The 19,339-nt window shown below is 42.1% G+C and overlaps 1 protein-coding gene across 8 annotated transcripts in view; it reads right to left on the bottom strand.

Moving 5' to 3' along the window:
• Positions 1-19,339, bottom strand: part of FAM135A (family with sequence similarity 135 member A) — a 140,046-nt gene that overhangs the window by 98,226 nt on the left and 22,481 nt on the right. For all 8 annotated transcript variants that reach the window (XR_012667589.1, XM_048845998.2, XM_075126516.1 and 5 more), the window contains exons 3-4: positions 18,703-18,825; positions 307-386 (exon numbers count right to left, since the gene is read on the bottom strand). Coding sequence is in view for 7 of the 8 variants with exons in the window: in XM_048845998.2 (XP_048701955.2) it covers positions 307-386; positions 18,703-18,779 (157 nt within the window). In the remaining variant the exon portion in view is untranslated. The remainder of the gene's footprint in view (positions 1-306; positions 387-18,702; positions 18,826-19,339) is intronic.

Below are 19,339 nucleotides of genomic sequence, written 5' to 3'. Positions count from 1 at the left end.
CAAGCTGTTTTATTTGTTTCTCCCATATCATTTCCAATAATAGAGTGTACGGTCAGCTTCAATGAATAGTTCTGTGAAGATGAACAAGGCAGATAACACAGGTCAGCACAAAAAAAGACTTTTTATTCTCAGTTACTGTTACAGATTTTTTTTTAAATTACAAATTGAGGAATGTGAAGCATTGCTGGCATTTAGCTTATAATAATTTAAAGGAAGTCGGATTCTGCACATAAAAATCCTGGAGGTGTCCTCTTAATTAATGTAGTCAAACTAGACTACATTCACTATAAAAATTCTTGTACTTACCTGTCACAGGTAACAAGCTGGCTTCTAATTTGTGCGGCACTCTTGGAGGAATTTTCATAGAAGCACGAATCTGGTAAAAACTAAAGAAAGAGACCAAAAAATAATTTGCAAACTATGAAATAAACAGTCACTCGTATATTTACCAATATACAGAGATTCAAAAATTCTAATACAAAAATACATATTTTCCTTTCACGACCTTCTTTAAGTTTCACACTTTTAAAAGTGGTGGGGAGAGGGGAGAGAGAGAGAGAGAGAATTCCAAACCTCAAAATGTGAGGTTACAATTTTAACTTTCTTTTACTATCCACATGATTACCTATCATTAACTATAAGGATAGGTAGAAAACTCAAATACACTCTGAAGCCTAAATTATACAATTCATTTCCACCTTTATTTCTTCTTCTGGGTCTCTCTTCCCTATTTTATTAGTGCCTCCTCCCCGTTCTAGTTCCTTATTGATACTGATTTGGTTTTTGGTCAAAATATCTCAAGAAAATATATTTTCAATATTGGTTTTAATCTACTGAACTCCTGCTGATCTCATCACCATGACATAAAAGTCTAAAAGTAAACTACATGATCCCTGTTCTGTTTACTTCCCATTTTCATCATCATGGAAAGGCTAGACTGAAGGGTAGGTTTTACATTTAGACCAGCTCATTATCAGGTTATAATGTCTTTAGGACAAGAACTGTGTCTACCTCTATTTTTATATAGCTCATAACTTGGGAACTGCCACACTGCATTCAGCCCAGTGCTCTGTGTAGTCTAGTATCGCATCTCTAGGAACTGGTGCTTCTCAGGAAGCTGCAAGAAGCTCTACAGGGGACAATTAAGGAATAACATGCCCACAGAAGAAGCTTCTTCATAAAATATCAGAGGCAAAAAGGTTGGTCCTTTCCAATTTAAAAAAATATCTCATCTAATTCTCATCTAATGTAATGGAGAATTTCTGATAACCCATATCAATGTCTAATCCATTTTTTGAATCCCGCTAAGCTCAGTCTCACTAATATTTTGTGGGAATGAGTTCCACAGGTTAACCATTCATTGTGTAAAGAATTTACCTGTATCATTTTTAAGTTAGCTTTCTTTCAATTTCACAGACTGTCCCCATATTCTCATATTATAATAAAAGATAATTAGCAGTGAATGATTTATCATTTGTATTCCATTCATTATTGTATACATCAGCCATACTCCTCTTATTCATCTCTTCTCTAAATGAAGCAGTCACAATCATCTCAATCTCCTATGACTCACTTTAGTCCCCCATCCTGCTCTATTTCTATTACATCTCTTTTGAAATACTGTGACCAAAACTGAACACAACAGGGTTCCAGTTACAGCTAGAGCCTCTCAACACTACCATAACATAAGTAACATAAGAGAGAATTAGGTAACTAAAATCAATTCTAAATTTGAACCCTTACACAAAACTAAGTTAAAAGAAACTTCAGTTTGGCCAAAACTGTGTGACAAAAATAGTGAGATGTTGGAAGGCACTGTTAATAACTAAATGCTGATAACGTGCTCAATACTTGTACAAGAGATAAAAGGAAGATCATCCTTACCCTGAACAATTTACACAATCTAGAAAATAACCATTTAAAAATGTGATAAAACAGCACCCATATTAAATTTACAAGCTCTGCAATTTTTCAAAAACCTACAATGAAGCTGTATAAAAAATAGCTATAAAAACAAAATACTCAAAGAAATGACTCATCACCTATCAAGCATGAGTTAAGAATGATAATTTTTCATTAAATACATACAAAATACTTAAATTAGATATCCAACATCTCGTTCTATTACTGTAAGGAACTGAGGAGATTATTTAACTAAAGGAGAACTCTTCACAACAGAAATCCATTCTAATACAGGACGCATTCTAATACAGGAATTTATTTCTCATCACTGGATCAGCTATGACTTTGCATCACCTCATAGCTAATAATGATTTCAGTTAAAACAAGATGAGGTGGCATACTGTCAACCCTCATCAATGGCCATTATCTTAAACATGCAATATAGTCAAATATATGTAATAATTTCTGGATCCAAATATAGCATTTTTCTAATAACTACCTAGATCTTGACATGTTATTCTGAATATTACTTTGGAATTTGCTCCACTCCTTAGTCCAAAATAACTATACTCTGAGGGGCATGTCACAAAGCTCGTCTCCTTACCCCAAGCATTTAAAACTGGGGGGGAATTACAAAGGTAGAAAATTTCTGGAGGTGACACTGATATAAACTTTTAACTTCCCTGTTTCACCTTTGGTGGGTTATAGTGAATCGTACTGCTGCAGTGAAGGTATTTTTTGTGATATAATTAATTATGTCAAAGGCACCTAGAGTATATGCCCTTTTTAGCATTCGTAGAAGTCTACTATTTATTAATTTATTTAAATCTAAAGCAGCTGAACTGTGGTTAAATACAACTGGTAATCTTCAAAACTCTGGTGGTCCACCTCAGATTTTCAGCAGAGTGTAGTGTACTGCTGTTTAAGAAATTTAGGTTTTGGAAGTTGTTTTTACATATGAAAAACTTGTGTACTCTATAAAATAAATATTTAGTTTTTACAGTTTGGAAAGATATCAGCCACTTTACTCAGAGTTCATCCCATTTGAATCTTTACCTACAAAATTGGTTCCCAAACACACACAGAATCATGTGCACAGATCATTGCATCTGCACAGTTTTCAATGCAGGTTCAGGACCTTGGGTCCAAGCTCTACAAAGCACTTAAGCACATACTTAACGTTAAGAACTTTGCTGCATAGGGATGGTTTGCTGAGTTGAAATCTTAATTTGCCCCTTCGGCCAGAGGCAAGCTAAAAGCAAAAAGAGTACTGAAAAGAAAACAGAATTTGGAAAAGGTATGTTTTAAAAGGGAAGAGAGACTTCTGACATCTTTAAAAATTATTTCATGCAAAAAAAAGTTAATTCACCTTAATGATACGATTTAATGACAATAATGTCTACAATCCAAGTTCTAAATTATTTTATCATAAATGTATCCAGAGATTGAGGGATGTATTCCAGGGCTTTGGAGTGGAGCCCGGAGCTGGAGCGCAGATTAGCTCCAGAGCAGTGGAGCTGCAGGTTTTTGCCTGGAGCTGGAGTGGAGCCGGAGCACAGCTCCAAAGCCCTGCTGTATTCGTTTAATGTTTAAAATGATTAAATGAAAAATATATTTCATCATCTTTACCTTTCCTCTCATTACTCACTTCCAATTCAGGAAAACGCCACATACCATTACCTGCACTATGTAGTTCAACAGAGGAGAGGATTATTTGTTTTGAAGACAGGTGGCCTCATGATACTCAGTGCAGATTTATACTTTAAGCAGTTTTTAATACAAAAAACATTTACCTTCTAATCCTAATATCAAAATCCTGTAGGGGTTCAGCTCAGGGAAAAATATGTAAACGGTAAATTAAAATCTCATCCCCTGATTTTTAAAGTAATGACTTAACTACAGTGAGGCGCACATCCACATCCGCACGCGCACACAAACACACACAGACACTCTATTTACCAAAACTGTGCACCAGTACACTGCCTTACTGATTTGCAAATAGAGTACTGTGAATATTAAGAACAAGGAGTACTTGTGGCACCTTAGAGACTAACACATTTATTTGAGCATAAGCTTTCATCAGATGCATGCAGTGGAAAATACAGTAAGATCAGGGCTGGCTCTAGGCACCAGCAAAACAAGCAGGTGTTGGGGCAGCGCATTTCTAGGGGCGGCATTCCAGCGCTGGCCATGCCCCCCCTAGAAATGTGCCCCTGCTGCCCCAGCTCACCTCCGCTCCGCCTGCTCCCCTGAGGGAAACTGCCGCCGCTCGGCTTCTCCCACCTCCCTCCCAGGCTTGCCGCGCGCAAAACTGTTTCGCACGGGGAGGGAAGGAGGGAGAAGACGAGCGGCAGTGCGCTCAGGGGAGGCGGCAGTGGTGGAGCGGAGGCAAGCTGGGGCGGAGAGCGGTTCCTGAACGCGCTGCCTCTCCCTCACCTGAGAGGGAGGGGAAGAAGTGGAGCGGTGGCGTGTTCAGGGAAGCAGGCGGAGCGGAGGTGAGCTAGGGCGGGGCGTTGCAGGGGTGGAAGGGAGCCGCAGGAAGCAATTGGGGGGGGGAATGTAGCAAATCCTGGGGAGGCGGGGCTGGGGATTTGGGGAAGGGATAGGGAAGGGGCGGAGCCAGGGGCGGGGAGGCATGAAAAAAAAGCGGGGGCAGCCAAAATTTTTTTTGCTTGGGGGCAGCAAAAATCCTAGAGCTGGCCCTGAGGAAGATTTTAAATTATATATATATATATATATATATATATATATATATATATATATACACACACACACACAGAACAAGAAAAAATGGGGGTTGCCATACCAACCCTTAACGAGATCCATCAATTAATGTGGGCTATTATCAGCAGGAGATAAAAAACTTTTGTTGTGATAATCAGGATGGCCCATTTCAAACAGTTGACAAGAAGGTGTGAGTAACAGTAGGGGGAAAATTAGCATGGGGAAATAGTTTTTAGTTAGTGTAATGACCCATCCACTCCCAGTCTTTATTCAAGCCTAATTTAATGGTGTCCAGTTTGCAGATTAATTCCAGTTCTGCTGTTTCTCGTTGGAGTCTGTTTTTGAAGGTTTTTTTGTTGAATAATTGCAACTGTCAATAGCAGTGCACAGATATCTTGTTATATGAATTGTTAACAGTCTGGTGGCATACATGACAAAGGCCTTTGGGGCTTACTGAGGAGTAAATGAAATCAATGTTTCAGAAAGAATCCTCTGGGCAGAGTGAAGGGGTTCACAGATTCCAAGGCCAGAAATAACCATTGTGATCATGTAGTCTGAACTCCTGTATAGCACAGTCACAGAATGTCCCCAAAATAATTCCATATTTTTGAAAACAACATCAGAAAAAAACATCTTGGTCTAAAAATTGCCAGTGATGGAGAATCCACCACAACCCTTGGTAAATTGTTTCAATGGTTAATTACTCTCACAGTTAAAAATTTAAATCTTATTTCCCATATGAATTTGTGTAGCTTCATCTTTCAGCTTTTGGATTGTGTTGCACCTCTCTCTGTTAGACCGAAGAATCCATTATTAAGTATTTGTTCCTCATGTAGGTACTTGTAGTCTGTAATCAAGTCATCCCTTAACCTTCTCTTTAACATTTACACTCAGTAGACTCAGTGTTGGAGGATAGACCATATAGGTTGCTCCAGTCTGCTACACCTGACCTAAACCCAAGATTTACCTTAACAAAAACCGTTCAATTACTACAGCATGTCTCCCAGAGCCACCCAATTACTAGCCACTCCAAGTACAATCCCATCCAAGACCCAAGGCACAGGGCAGCTAGCCTCTCCTGAAGTTTGTGCTGCTGTGGCTACATGTGTTTTTTAGCCCATTAGCTCAATCAGAGCTAGCGCGAGTATGTCTCTTCACGCAGGAATTTACACCTTTCTGCTCTAGTATATACATACCCTAAGTATTCTGGGAGGAAGAGGGAGAAACTGCACAAGGAACTCAGGGCATGAACTGATTTCCAGGTGGGTAACACTATCTTCAGTAAACTTTACATGAGTCATGTTAAGACATCACACAAAATATAACAACAATAGCTGAAAAAGGGGCACTACTTGTGCCCAACCTAAAAATATAACATTTATGCCTAGCAGCCATTCTCAAATACCAACCAAGGGCAGGACTCAAATTTAGTCAATGAGTATGACCGGGTGTAGCAGGGTAGACACCCACTGCTGCCCTAAGGGGCTTAGAACAGCCCAGGAAAGGGCTGTAGCTAGGGAAAGCAGCCCAGGCTGAGTAGGGAAGTAGGCTCAGCTGGAGCCATGCCCCAATTAGGGCTCAGCTGGCCTTAAAAGTAGGCAGTGAGCCAGGAGCTGATACACTCACTCTCTCGCCAGCCTTTAGAGAGGGAGGGACCTGGCTGCAGGGAGCAGAGAGTACCTAGATTGGAGCAGGGCTGGTGAAAGGTTAAGGGAGCTGGGGAGCTCTGACCTGGAAAATCCCAGGCTGTGGCCTAGTAGAAGGCCAGGCAGGTATCGGGGCTGGAAAGGGGGCAGCCCATAGGTAGGCTGAGGCAGCAGGTCCAAACCCCTCCTTGCCAGTGATGAGTGGCTTTTACACTGCAGTCTGCCCTGATACAAGGGGCTAGTTGGTGACTGGCCTTACACTGAGGCAAGGTGGAGATAGTGGGTGTGGGTTCCCTGGGGGGGGGATGACGACCCTGAGAGACAATGGCTGTACTGCCAGGGGGCAGCCATCCAAGGGGCACTGGGTCTGGGAGGGACGTGGGGCCAGCAGTAAGGCAGATCACCGACCTGCAGAGGGTGCTCCAGAGCCTGGTGAGCTGATTCCTGACCAAGACCAGCAGGAGGTGCCGCAGGGGTGAGTCTGCTCCCTTACACTCGGGTTCAGTGACTATCCCCCTGAGTTATTCCAAGTCCGTGATGTCAGATAAGCTTCCACAGACTCTTCCCTATCTCAATACAGTGCACACCCATTTCATTCTCTTTGCAACCTGTGAATCAACCCATATTTGATCTGGAAACTTTTGTTTGGGAAATATCCCTTAAGGCACCATATGCTGCATTATAGTATACAGAACAGTAGTTCAAAACAAAATTAGAGGCTCTTTTAACTATGTTACTCTAGGGGAGTTTCCAAACAGTCAAAAACCTCTATCCCACTTTCACAGCAACATGCCCAACAACCATTCTTACATATCTGTGTAGAATGGAGGTGTAAGGTGTTATTTATCTTTCAGAAATAGTTAGAGGCCCTTTTAAAAGAACTGTTCTTTGCAAGGCACACTTCCCAAAAGCATAAAACTCCCTTGCTACAGACACAAAGTAGCAACATGGCCAACGATTACTCTCAGATTCCAGATGACACATTTGAGTATAGCTGGAGTTCAATGACTACAGCGTGTCACCCTGCGCTACTCTGACTGATGTCAGGTATATTTCACCATTCTATTCGTGATCCCAGGTGTGACAGTTTGGTACGTGTCAACCTGAAGTCCCTAACTGAGTAACTTTTTCAACATTGCTTCAGCAAAAAAAGCTGTGCACTAACTGACTTAAATCCCAAGGAACTGAGATCAGTTTATGGAGGATCACAGCCACTGTTGGAATCCCAGATGTGCACAAAGAAAACCTTCAGAAAAACAAGGTGATTTTGTAAAACGCTGGGTGTTTTGGGAATGCTTTGCTCAAATGACAGAAATTTGGAAAACTAGCACTATCACTACTCCCATGTGGCACAGCAAATTTCACGGCAATCTGAGTCAGAATGCAGATTTTTAGAACACTTAGAATAGTTGACTTTTAAACAGAGTGATGCTTAACCTTAACTATAGCAGATCTGGTGTTCCACTATAATATCTTCAAAGAAACAAGTAATTTTCTCTCCTTTAGCCACCATCACAGGATGATGCTATTTTGTTCGAGGACTTTTTTGGCTTTGGTATTTGGAAACGAAGTTGAGAATCATATTTATCTTGGCTAGTCTGGAGCTATTAGGAAAAATAAATGCTAACTCTCCTTTGCTTTGCCAGGAATCTTTCTACTAGAGATTCTGATGGAAAGGAATACAAGGGCATCCTTCCTGTACTTGAAGAAAGCATCCCATCCCATATCTTAGTGGTACTGTAAGTAGGAAACTAGTATGTTCTCGTGGGATAAGGAGAGAGAAAGAGAGATCATAATGCTAAGAGAGACCACAAAAGTCCTTCCTACCAAATCTAAATTATTTCCAATTTATTAAATCTGACAGAAGAAATAAATGAATAGTAAAATAAATCGGTTTAAAACACTGAGGAATACCCTAAGAGAGAAATCCAGCCAAAAAGTTGACTGGTTATAGCTACTGAAAGGAGTAGCCCAAGAAAGCTCCTCAATTATTAGTGGTAAAAAGGAACCAACAGGTGAGGTTACCAGTTGGCTGGTACCACTAACACAGCAAGGTTGAAATTAGAGCTAGACATAGAGAAGATATGAATCCACATTTCATACTGCTCTGGTGACTGCCTTAATCATGAGGCTATAGTCGTTCTCAAGTGCTCTTTCTTTGGGCTAATGAATCTTTAAGTATTAATGCAAAATGGAACAGCTCGATTGGAGAGATTGTGTAACCAGCCCCAGAACAGCGGATAACCTAGTGGTTAGGGTGCTCAAATGGGATGGGGGAAGATCTTACTTGATTCAGAGTGAGGATCAAACCTGGATATCTCTCATTACAGGCAAGAGCCCCAACCACTGGGCTAAATGTTATAAAGTGGGAGGCACAGATGCACTGAGAGAGGAGGACTCACAGGACATGTCTACACTACAATGAAACACTCAAAGCATGGAGTCTAAGATTCCCATGTCAGCTGACTCTGGCTCCTGGGGCTTGGGCTAAAAATTGCAGTGTAGACATTCAGGCTCTGAATGGAGCCTCCCCCCTTGTGAATTCTCACAGCCCCGGCTCCAGCCCAAGCCCAAACATCTACACTGCAGTTTTTAGCCCCACTCCCTAAGTCCCACAAACCTGAGTCAGCTGACCCAGACCATGCACAGCCATGCCACTGTGTCTTTTATTGCAATGCCAACATACCCACAGATGGTATGCTGGCCTGGAAAAAGTTTTTCCCAGCAAAAACTAATTGGGTCAAATTCAGGAAGAATTTTATATTGACTAAAACTGGCATTTTCAGTGCATAAACTATTTGTCTGAAATTTTGCCCAGCTCTATTTGAAGTGTTCCATCTGTTAATGTGTGCAGGCCTCCAAACCTTTCACTTTTGGGACTTCTAGATGGTGTTTGCACAGGGTAAGAAATCCTGAAAAAATGGTGGTCTTCAAATAATAATTTTTCACTTGAATTAAAAAACAACAAACCAACCCCCTCACCATTCTACTACTTTTATGTTTTTGTAAGATTGTATAAGACCTACATTTTGATTTAAAAATAAATCTGACAGTACCCCTTTAATATTGAGGCAAAAGTATTTGTCGCCCATCCCACTGTCCTCCATCTCTTTAGAGTTCAGAGAATTCGAATGTAAACTTTTGCTTTGCTATCTTGAGGGAATCCATTTGTATCCTGTGTTGGATCTAATATCTTTAAAAGGATCAAAAAGGACATATGCTTAATGCTGATTACATTGTTAAAACTTGCAAAATAGATAACATTTTGGGAAGCTCTAGATTTTTCATTGGCTGTAACAATTTAAAATGTGTGATCTGGGGCAGCTTGACATTTTTGTATCCTATTTATGAAAGTGTGTTTCAAAAAGAAATAATAATGCCTTGAGTAAAATTCAGCAATAAAAAGTATTATGAAAAACAAAATGATTTACAGACAAGCAGAACAAGAGCTCCTCTTCATTCATTGTGCATATCCGTCAATGTGAGGGCTTATAATGTTTAAATCACTTCAGCCAAATCATGGCCTCACATTAACTCTTCTCAGCTGTTAGGGCAACTACATGTCAGTTATGGGGATAAGCTCAGCTACTTATTTGTGGACCAACAGAATGCTACAAACTTTTAAGTATACCTCCATTTGCCAGCCTTGCTTAACACCAGGATGAGATATGACACACCAAATATTGGTAGTCTCAGGCTCTCTTCTTTAGCTATTGGAATATAACAAAAAGCTTACCCAAGATGAAACCAGGAGGGTCCATCTTGCCAAATGAAGAAACATAGGACATGATGTAGACAATCAATGGACATAACTGTACCCTGAGTTAGTGCACGTGTGATTGAAGCTGATCACGGTACTAAGCACAGAAGAAAAAGTTGGCCACCTTCACCTGCTTAAAAAGTTAAACTGCCATATGACCCTAATGGCAATGATATTCATACAATAGCCTAAGTGAAGGAAGAAGCCTACACTTATTGAACAGGTGTGTATACTTTTGGGATTTGATTACTAATTAAAACATCTGTAGGAAGAATAGGGGTAGGGGTAGGCCGGGGAAGCTATCCCAGTGCAGTGAAGAGATATCTTGAAGGATTATACTAATTTTCTTTGTTCAGTTCTAGAAGAAAACAAATCTGTCCATGACTCTTTACCATTGTCATATGACAGCGGGATAGTCGGACAAGAAAAACAGGAAAGACAACTAGACATATTCCTATCATCTCCTCAAACATTTGGCTTGTCTGTTGTTGGCCTATTTGTCCGTCTTGTCTATTTAGATTAGACTGTAAGCTTTTCAAGGCAAGGACAGTGTTTTTGTGTTTGTACCGCACCCAACATATTTTGAATGCTATTACAATACAAATAATTATTGTTAAAGCCCCACATGCTGAAATATGATTTGCATCCAAACCTAACAATATTACAATACAACCCTCATCAATTCTACAGACTAACTAGGAAAGTGGATTTTTGATCCACACCAGGCACACGAGGGAAATGTATTTGTGCCTTATGTGAAAATCTCCTTTCTAGGACAAATGAGGTCCACAGATCATAGCATTATGTCGCTTTTCTATACAGCTTTGGAGACAGACCAGACCTGCCAAGAAGTGACAGGGAAGGTTTGTCTCTACCTCTGAGAAATCAGCAGTTGGGACACTTCCACAGCCAGGGAAATCTCTAACCACTCTATATTAGTAAGGAATATTATGCACTAAGACTAAATACAACCTCCTGCAGAGCAAGATATTCAATGAATAACCAACTTTGACTAGCAATACATGCCATCTTCTCCCAGTTAAGAGTTCACTAAGGGTAGGTTGGATGTGTTGTCCTCAATTCCTCAATGTGGAATTCCGAGGAGACTTTAGGTAAGAATCTTGCTTTCTGAAGAACACCATAAATGGGAGGTCCGCCATTAAAGCCCCCAATTCTCCTACCCTTTGGGTGGAAATGATCGCTACCAGAAAGGCTGTCTTCATAGATAAATCTAATAATTAACATTTAAGCTAGTAGTTCAAATGGATGCTTCATAAGGCCATTAAGGACTAGGTCCTGATCCTAGCTAAGAGTAGGGCTTCTGATCCGTAGATAATTGTCAAACCTTGCAGGAATCTTGCCGTAGCTGGAAGATAAAAGAGGGGGGAAAAAACAAACTTATGGGTATGTGAAAGGCTGTTGTTGCCGCTAAATGAACCCTAATAGAATTCACAGAAAGACTTTGTCTTCAATTACTAACAGGTAATCCAGTACTCTAGGAAGGGAGAGCAAGTTGGTGAAATCTGATGACTGTTACACCCAAGATGGTATCATTTCCATTTTTGGAGATACATACATCTTGTAGATGGTTTTCTATTATTTAATAAAACATTGTACAAATGAGGAACAAGATCTCTCTATCCCTGAAAACCATCGAGGAACCATGCTTGGAGGCACAGAATCTGTAAATTGGGGTGAAGTGTTTGACCTGCAACTTAAGTCATTAGGTAAGGACTGATCGGAAGCTTCCATGAAGAAGATGTGAGCCTGATGAGAAAGGGATACCAGACTTGTCTTGGCCACATTGATGCAATTAGTATGACTCTGGCCCAATCTTATTGAGAACCATCAATAGTAACTATGTTAGTGGATACGTGGACGAAAGGACTTCCCTACGTGTGATGAGAAATGCATCCCCTAGAGATAGGGGATCAAGATTCCCTCTGGAGCAATAAGTGATGCATTTAGCATTTGCTGCCATGGCAAACAGATCAACCTCTAAGAACCCACCCCCCGACCGAGAATATTATGTGAAGACCTCTGGAGTTTAGTTCCCATTTGTAATTTAGAGAGAAATGTGTGTTGAAGTAGTCTGCCATGGTGTTTTGAATATCTGGAAGGTAAGAAGCTGGGATGAGTATGTGCTTGATTATGCACTAATTCCAGAGTTTTATCACTTTAGCACAGATAGGTGGGGAACGTGCTCCTCCTTGATGGTTGATAATACATGCACGACATGTTTGTCATTATCTTTATTGACTTCAATCTGAGTAGAGGTAGAAAGTGTAGTTAAGCATTTTTGAACACTACAAAGACACATGTAAATATGTCCCAGCAGCTGAAGGTAATCTCTTATTGTAACTTGCCCTGAATCCTTGATGTGGTTCACTAGTGTGAGAAATGTGCTGGATGGTAGCTGTGCCTATCAAAGCATCCAGTGACGCTTCTACAAAATCTACACACTGTAGTGGAGTCAAAATGGACTTTTGAGGTTGACTTGAAGGACCAGGCTGTAAAATAAAGAACACATGGTGTTTATTGACGCCAAACCTCCTGACAAGATCTGCTCTTTATCAGCCAATCATCTAGACACTGGAAAACTATTATGCCCAAACAGGTGGGCAGCAATTACTGCCAAAATCTTTGAGCACATCCGTGGTACAAAAGATCATCCAAAAGACAACACCCTGTATTAGCAGTGTTCGTTGTTGATTTGGAAACAAAGAAACCTCCTGTGTGATGGATGAATAGCAAAATGAAAATATGCTTCTTGTAGACTGAGATTTGACCCAATCTCCTAACTGTAATGATGGAATTATTGCTGCCAGGATAGTCATTCTGAATTTTTGCTGTTTTACATTTATGTATCTGTTTAGCAGCCTGAGTTCTAAAACTGGTCTCCATTCCCCCTTCTTTATGGATATCAGGAAGTATTTTGAGTAGAATCCCATTCTTCTGTGTTGCTCCTAAACTTAACAGTGAGGTCACTTTTTGTTCTAGTAACTGACTATGAGGAGAGGAGTCCCTGAAGGAGGACAGGGATGGGTAGGAGAGAGAGCCTTGAAATGTACAGTGTAAGCAGAGGTTATGGCTTCCAAAACACATTTGTCTCATATTATATACTCTCACGCATCCTTAAAGGGGAGGAAGCAGCATCCAAAATGAGGAAGTGGTGGTAGAATGTTGCAGCTGTAAAGTCCCATGAACTGGATGGTCAGATTTCAGAGTAACAGCGTGTTAGTCTGTATTCGCAAAAAGAAAAGGAGTACTTGTGGCACCTTAGAGACTAACCAATTTATTTGAGCATGAGCTTTCGTGAGCTACAGCTCACTTCATCGGATGCATACTGTGGAAACTGCAGAAGACATTAGATACACAGAGACCATGAAACAATACCTCCTCCCACCCCACTCTCCTGCTGGTAATAGCTTATCTAAAGTGATCATCAAGTTGGGCCATTTCCAGCACAAATCCAGGTTTTCTCACCCTCTGCCCCCCCCCCCACACACACAAACTCACTCTCCTGCTGGTAATAGCCCATCCAAAGTGACCACTCTCTTTAAAATGTGTATGATAATCAAGGTGGGCCATTTCCAGCACAAATCCAGGTTTTCTCACCCGCCCACCCCCCTCCAAAAACCACACTCAACCAAGCCGTCATAATTGTTGCTGAAGGACATGGATGGCTGGGAAGATGTAGTTGTAGCCAAGGGGGTTTCTTTTTTGAGTTCCTTGGTCTCTTGGCCAGGGGTTCAGAGAGTGTATGGTAGGTTGAATACAGGTCTGGGAATGCTCTTTGTACTATCTGATATCTATAAAATCTCCTCCTATTTACAGGAATACAGATTCAAAGGGATCTCGGTGTGACTCTTGAGTCCTTTGTGTAAAAAGACATCCACTGAGTCCGCAAAGGGCTTGCAACCGTCAAAGCGGAGATCTTCAAATGGTACTTTGAACCTCTCTCAGAAGTCCCAACATCTGCAGCCAAGACATTCTTCTCATGATCACTGAAGAGGATCTAGACTGTGCTGCAGTATGTGCCACATCTAAGGAAGCCTGGAGCAATGTTTTTGCTACAGATTGTCCCTCCTGAACAGTGACTTTAAAGTGATCACAGTGTTTCTCTGACGGATGTTCACTATAGAAACTAAATCTGTTGTAATTTACGTAGTCCTATTTGGCCATGAGCACCTGATGGTTTACTCTTCTGAACTGAAGTGTGGATGGGGGGAGGAATAGAGCTGCTCATAGTCCTTTCTGTTTAGAGCTATGTTGCCTGCCCCTTTCATTAACAGCCTCTACCACTAGGGAGTTCAGAGCTGGGTGAGAGAATAGAAACTCCTGTTCCCTGGCAGGAACATAATACTTTTCATCCACTCTCTTGCAGGTAGACAGTATTATAGATGGAGTTTTCCAAACTGCCTTAGTGGGCTCCATAAGAGCTTAATTCACTGAAATAGCAATTCTCATCCATGACAAGGTGCGTGATGGGATTCCTGAACATCCTCTAAGGGAATCTGAAGTATCAGCAATTTGCTTTATCATTTCCTGAAACTGTCTGAAGTCATCTGCCACAGAAGGTGGTGGAGGCATGACATATCAGGTGAAGAAGAGGAAATATTTGTAAGAGGTGTCACCTCCTTGTCTGCCCTTGCGTCTTTTTCCTCACGGGTCTCATCCTCTGGCATGGGTGGTGACAAAGAAGGTTGAAGATGATCCCTTCTTCTCTGTTCCCTCCAACAGTGTGAAGACCTCGTCACGAATTGCTGGAGTTACAACACCCAGGGATCCCAGCAAGGCCACTGAGGGAGGCCAGAAGGCAAAGATGGAGACATCCATCTGTGTTCCTGCCAGGAGGGTGTCATTTGAGGTCTATTCTCTTGTAAAACATCAGTGTAGGAGGGAGAGTGATGTGTTCTGGGGAACCCTACACCAAGACCTGAAAATCTGAAGATTCCTCTTACGCATTCTCTGGGGGTCAAGGAGGGGAGCTGTTCAATTTGCAAAGTAGATTAGGGCAAGCCTGGTTCCCTGTGTGATACAGAGATCAGTGATTGAGAGGGTCTTACTGCTGACAAACCCCCAACACTCTGAAGAGACTATCAAGTGTTTAGGGTACCTAAACTCTTGTGGTACCGACAGTAACAAAGACTGACCTGGAGGATGGCTTCAGTACTGATGTAGCCAGCACTGAGCGCTTGGCCTGTGAGTGAATCGGCTCTGACTCTCGCAGTATTATATAGGGTCTAGTGGTCTTCGCTACAGTTGTCTTCCTTGATATCAGTACCAAGTGCTATTCCGGGACACTTATGTCTCTGTCAGTCAGGATCCAGATATCCAAAGTCAGTCTTAGACTGAGTTTTCTTCTTTGCTTTTGCAGTACCTGCATCACTCAGAGCCTACGCTGAACTCCCCTTGGGATCCGAGGTCTCTGTAGCCCTGTTGTGTGTTGGTGACCAAGATCTTCTTGGAGATTTACACCTCTCTCCTTCTGTTTAGAGGAAGATGTAGATGAGAACTTCAGTAGCATAGAAGTATTCAGTGACACAGTACTGCCTACGTCTCTAGCTGTTTCCGATGACCGAGATCTTGTGGGGCATCAGGAGTACTGAGAGGTCTTCTGCCTCTGGATCCAAAGCTGGACATAAGGCTTGTTCCATCATTAGTAGTTTGAAAAAAAAATATTGGGAAGTGAAGTTTAAAATCTACCCCTGAAGGATGTACAGATCTTGCACTTACTAGGAATATGGGTAACACACTAACTGTGCAGGCATTGGGAAAGTCTGTCACTGATTGAAATGAACCTCTCAGAAGGAGAGGCACCTCTTGAATCCTGAGGAACCTGGCATTCCTGAGAAAAAACAACAAAAGAGACAACCCCAAGAAGGGGAAGTTCTAAACTACTATCTAACTATATCTAAAAATAAAATCCTTTTATTTTTAGGGGGGAAAGGAAAAACGAAGGAAACACTAAAAGGTAAGTAATTATAAACTATCTAAATCCTAAAAGGAGAACAGACACATGCTGCAGACCCCATCTCAGACAAAAGGCGATTGAGAAGACACTGAGAGCAGTTCACCTGCGCAGCACCAAATAGCCTCGGTGTAGGGCACCAGGATTTGTGGGTCACATGCATGGACCAAATGGCCACCACTACCAAAAATCTCTGGTCAAAGGCACAGGGCGCATACACACCTGAAGTGGAGCACCCACAGGAACACTAATCAAAGAACTGGATATTTTGTAATGGTTCCTACAAGTTTTATTATATTAATAAAAAAAGCTATATTTTATATACATGCACACACGCAACTTTTTAAAAGCACTCATGAAGCTTAGATACACAACTATCGGGGGGTGATGGATCCCAGTCTCAGCAGCTCCTTGCCAGCCAACACTGATGTCTCCCCCAGGCCTGAGGGGCCTGCTGTGGGGCTCGCTGGACTGGGATTCCTAGTCACCGCGTGGTCAGCACTGCCCCCTTCTCCCTACTGGCTGGATAGGAAGCAGCAGCAGTGGTCTGGGCTGGAGCTGATCTCAGAGTAAACTGGGCCTTAATCCCTACCCCAGGCCAGGCTGGGTTGGACCAGGCAGCACCATGGGGTGAGAAACCTCCCCATTCTCCCACTCTTCCTGGGATGGGCCTGGCCCACTAACCTCCAATGAACAGCTGCAGCCTAAGCAGGCAAGCAGAAGCAGGATACCCGCTTCCACCTCCCTGCTGGAGAGGGAGAGGGCCTGGGGGCTGTGCATATCCTGTGAAATTGGAACATTTACCCATGACACTACTGCAATTTTTTTTAAACAAATCTGTGATTTTTCTCAGGGTCTGATGCATAAGGGATGGAGCAGAAGAACCCATGCAGGTGCTAGTGGAAGAAATGGACAAGCAGGCAAGAGAGACGTCTGTGTTGGGGCACGATGCAATGAGATGAAAGACTAGATAAACAGGAGACACAGTGGAAGAGCTCACGTAGGATGTGCCATTGTCACAATAAGTGAGGAAGATGATTTTGGCAGCAACATTTTGTTGTTCCTTGACTTTAGCAAAGCTTTTGACACGGTCTCCCACAGTATTCTTGCCAGCAAGTTAAAGAAGTATGGGCTGGATGAATGGACTATAAGCTGGATAGAAAGCTGGCTAGATTGTTGGGCTCAAGGGGTAGTGATCAATGGCTCCATGTCTAGTTGGCAGCCGGTATCAAGTAGAGTGCCCCAAGGGTCGGTCCTGGGGCTGGTTTTGTTCAATCTCTTCATAAATGATCTGGAGGATGGTGTGGATTGCACCCTCAGCAAGTTTGCAGATGACACTAAACTGGGAGGAGAGGTAGATATGCTGGAGGGTAGGGATAGGATACAGAGGGACCTAGACAAATTGGAGGATTGGGCCAAAAGAAATCTGATGAGGTTCAACAAGGACAAGTGCAGAGTTCTGCACTTAGGACGGAAGAATCCCATGCACCGCTACAGACTAGGGACCAAATGGCTAGGCAGCAGTTCTGCAGAAAAGGATTGAGGGGTTACAGTGGACGAGAAGCTGGATATGAGTCAGCAGTGTGCCCTTGTTGCCAAGAAGGCCAATGGCATTTTGGGATGTATAAGTAGGGGCATAGCCAGCAGATCGAGGGACGTGATCGTTCCCCTCTATTCCACATTGGTGAGGCCTCATCTGCAGTATTGTGTCCAGTTTTGGGCCCCACACTACAAGAAGGATGTGGAAAAATTGGAAAGAGTGCAGCGGAGGGCAACAAAAATGATTAGAGGACTGGAACACATGACTTATGAGGAGAGGCTGAGGGAACTGGGATTGTTTAGTCTACGGAGGAGAAGGATGAGGGGGGATTTGATAGCTGCTTTCAACTACCTGAAAGGGGTTCCAAAGAGGATGGCTCTAGACTCTTCTCAGTGGTAGCAGATGACAGAACAAGGAGTAATGGTCTCAAGTTGCAGTGGGGGAGATGTAGGTTGGATATTAGGAAAAACTTTTTCACTAGGAGGGTGGTGAAACTCTGGAATGCATTATCTAGGGAGGTGGTGGAATCTCCTTCCTTAGAAGTTTTTAAGGTCAGGCTTGACAAAGCCCTGGCTGGGATGATTTAATTGGGGATTGGTCCCTTTGAGCAGGGGATTGGACTAGATGACCTCCTGAGGTCCCCTCCAACCCTGATATTCTATGATTTTAAATGGACTTGAGAAAACAAGGCTGCATTAGTTAAACCAGTGAGATTACACTGGTCAAGGTGGGAGAGGGCAAGGGCCTGGACAAGAGCATAATCCACATTCAGATTATTATTCACATTATCCACATTCAGAATTGTAGCCCTTTCACCCCTCTGCAATCAGACTATAAGTATTTGATATTAGCTGAAGTTCTATGCCTAAGATTTTTGAACCTTGGAGTAAACTCCAAGAAAGTAGCTGCCCTTCACAGCTATCTTTCTAATAAGCAGTAAACACTTAATTTTCAAGTCACCATACAAAACTAGTAATAAAACATGAATCGTCACTCTGGCAAAGACAGGCATATCTGTTGAACTTGGTTTACAATGCCAGTATATCCACATATCTTAAAGGAGTAAGTATGACAGAACTTAAACATTAAGATTTTTCAGTACAGCCGTTCACTACAGTACAATTTCCTCTTCATTTTGGAAGAATTCAGTACATACCCTCTTTGAAACAAATCCACATTGTAGAATTTGTGGAGCTCCACGGAGAATTCTATCATAGCCTGTACTTCACTCATTTTTATGTAGCTGCATAAGCCAAAATTGTTGTCTGCACCTTAGTTACTGGAAACAAACAGAGAAAACAATTTTTTTCTGGACTCAGAGGCAAAAAGACACTTTTTTTTTTCCTTCAGGACCACTATGTGGCATGGGCTGTGCATAAGCTTCCACACTGCCTCTCTGCACTTTGAGTCTGAGTGCATTAGGGGTAAAGAGATGCTGTATGCCAGCAGTTCCTAGCGCCACTCCTTGATTCAGCTCCAGATCTCCACTCCAAAACATACTTGGCTAGTGCAGCTGAGCCAGTATGTGGGATGGGGGGTTAGTAATTTAAATATAGGTGTTGGCCAGTAGCAAATTACTACCCCCAAAGCAATGTGAGGGAAGGAGTCTTGCTTCTCTAAGGCACAATACTTTCCCTGCACTGCTCCTAGGTACAGTGCACCTTCATGTCATCCCATACTCAGGGCTTCTGGCAAAACCACTATCTAGCCCTTTTAAAAAATGATTTTATATTTCTTTTATAATAAGTCTTCACATCCATTTTCAGCCATAAAAAGAATAATATTGCTAGGAC

Source organism: Caretta caretta, chromosome 3, assembly GCF_965140235.1.
Source record: "Caretta caretta isolate rCarCar2 chromosome 3, rCarCar1.hap1, whole genome shotgun sequence".
Lineage (NCBI taxonomy): Eukaryota > Metazoa > Chordata > Testudines > Cheloniidae > Caretta > Caretta caretta.
Note: the sequence above shows the minus strand (reverse complement) of the source record. Positions and strands in the feature narration are given on the sequence as shown.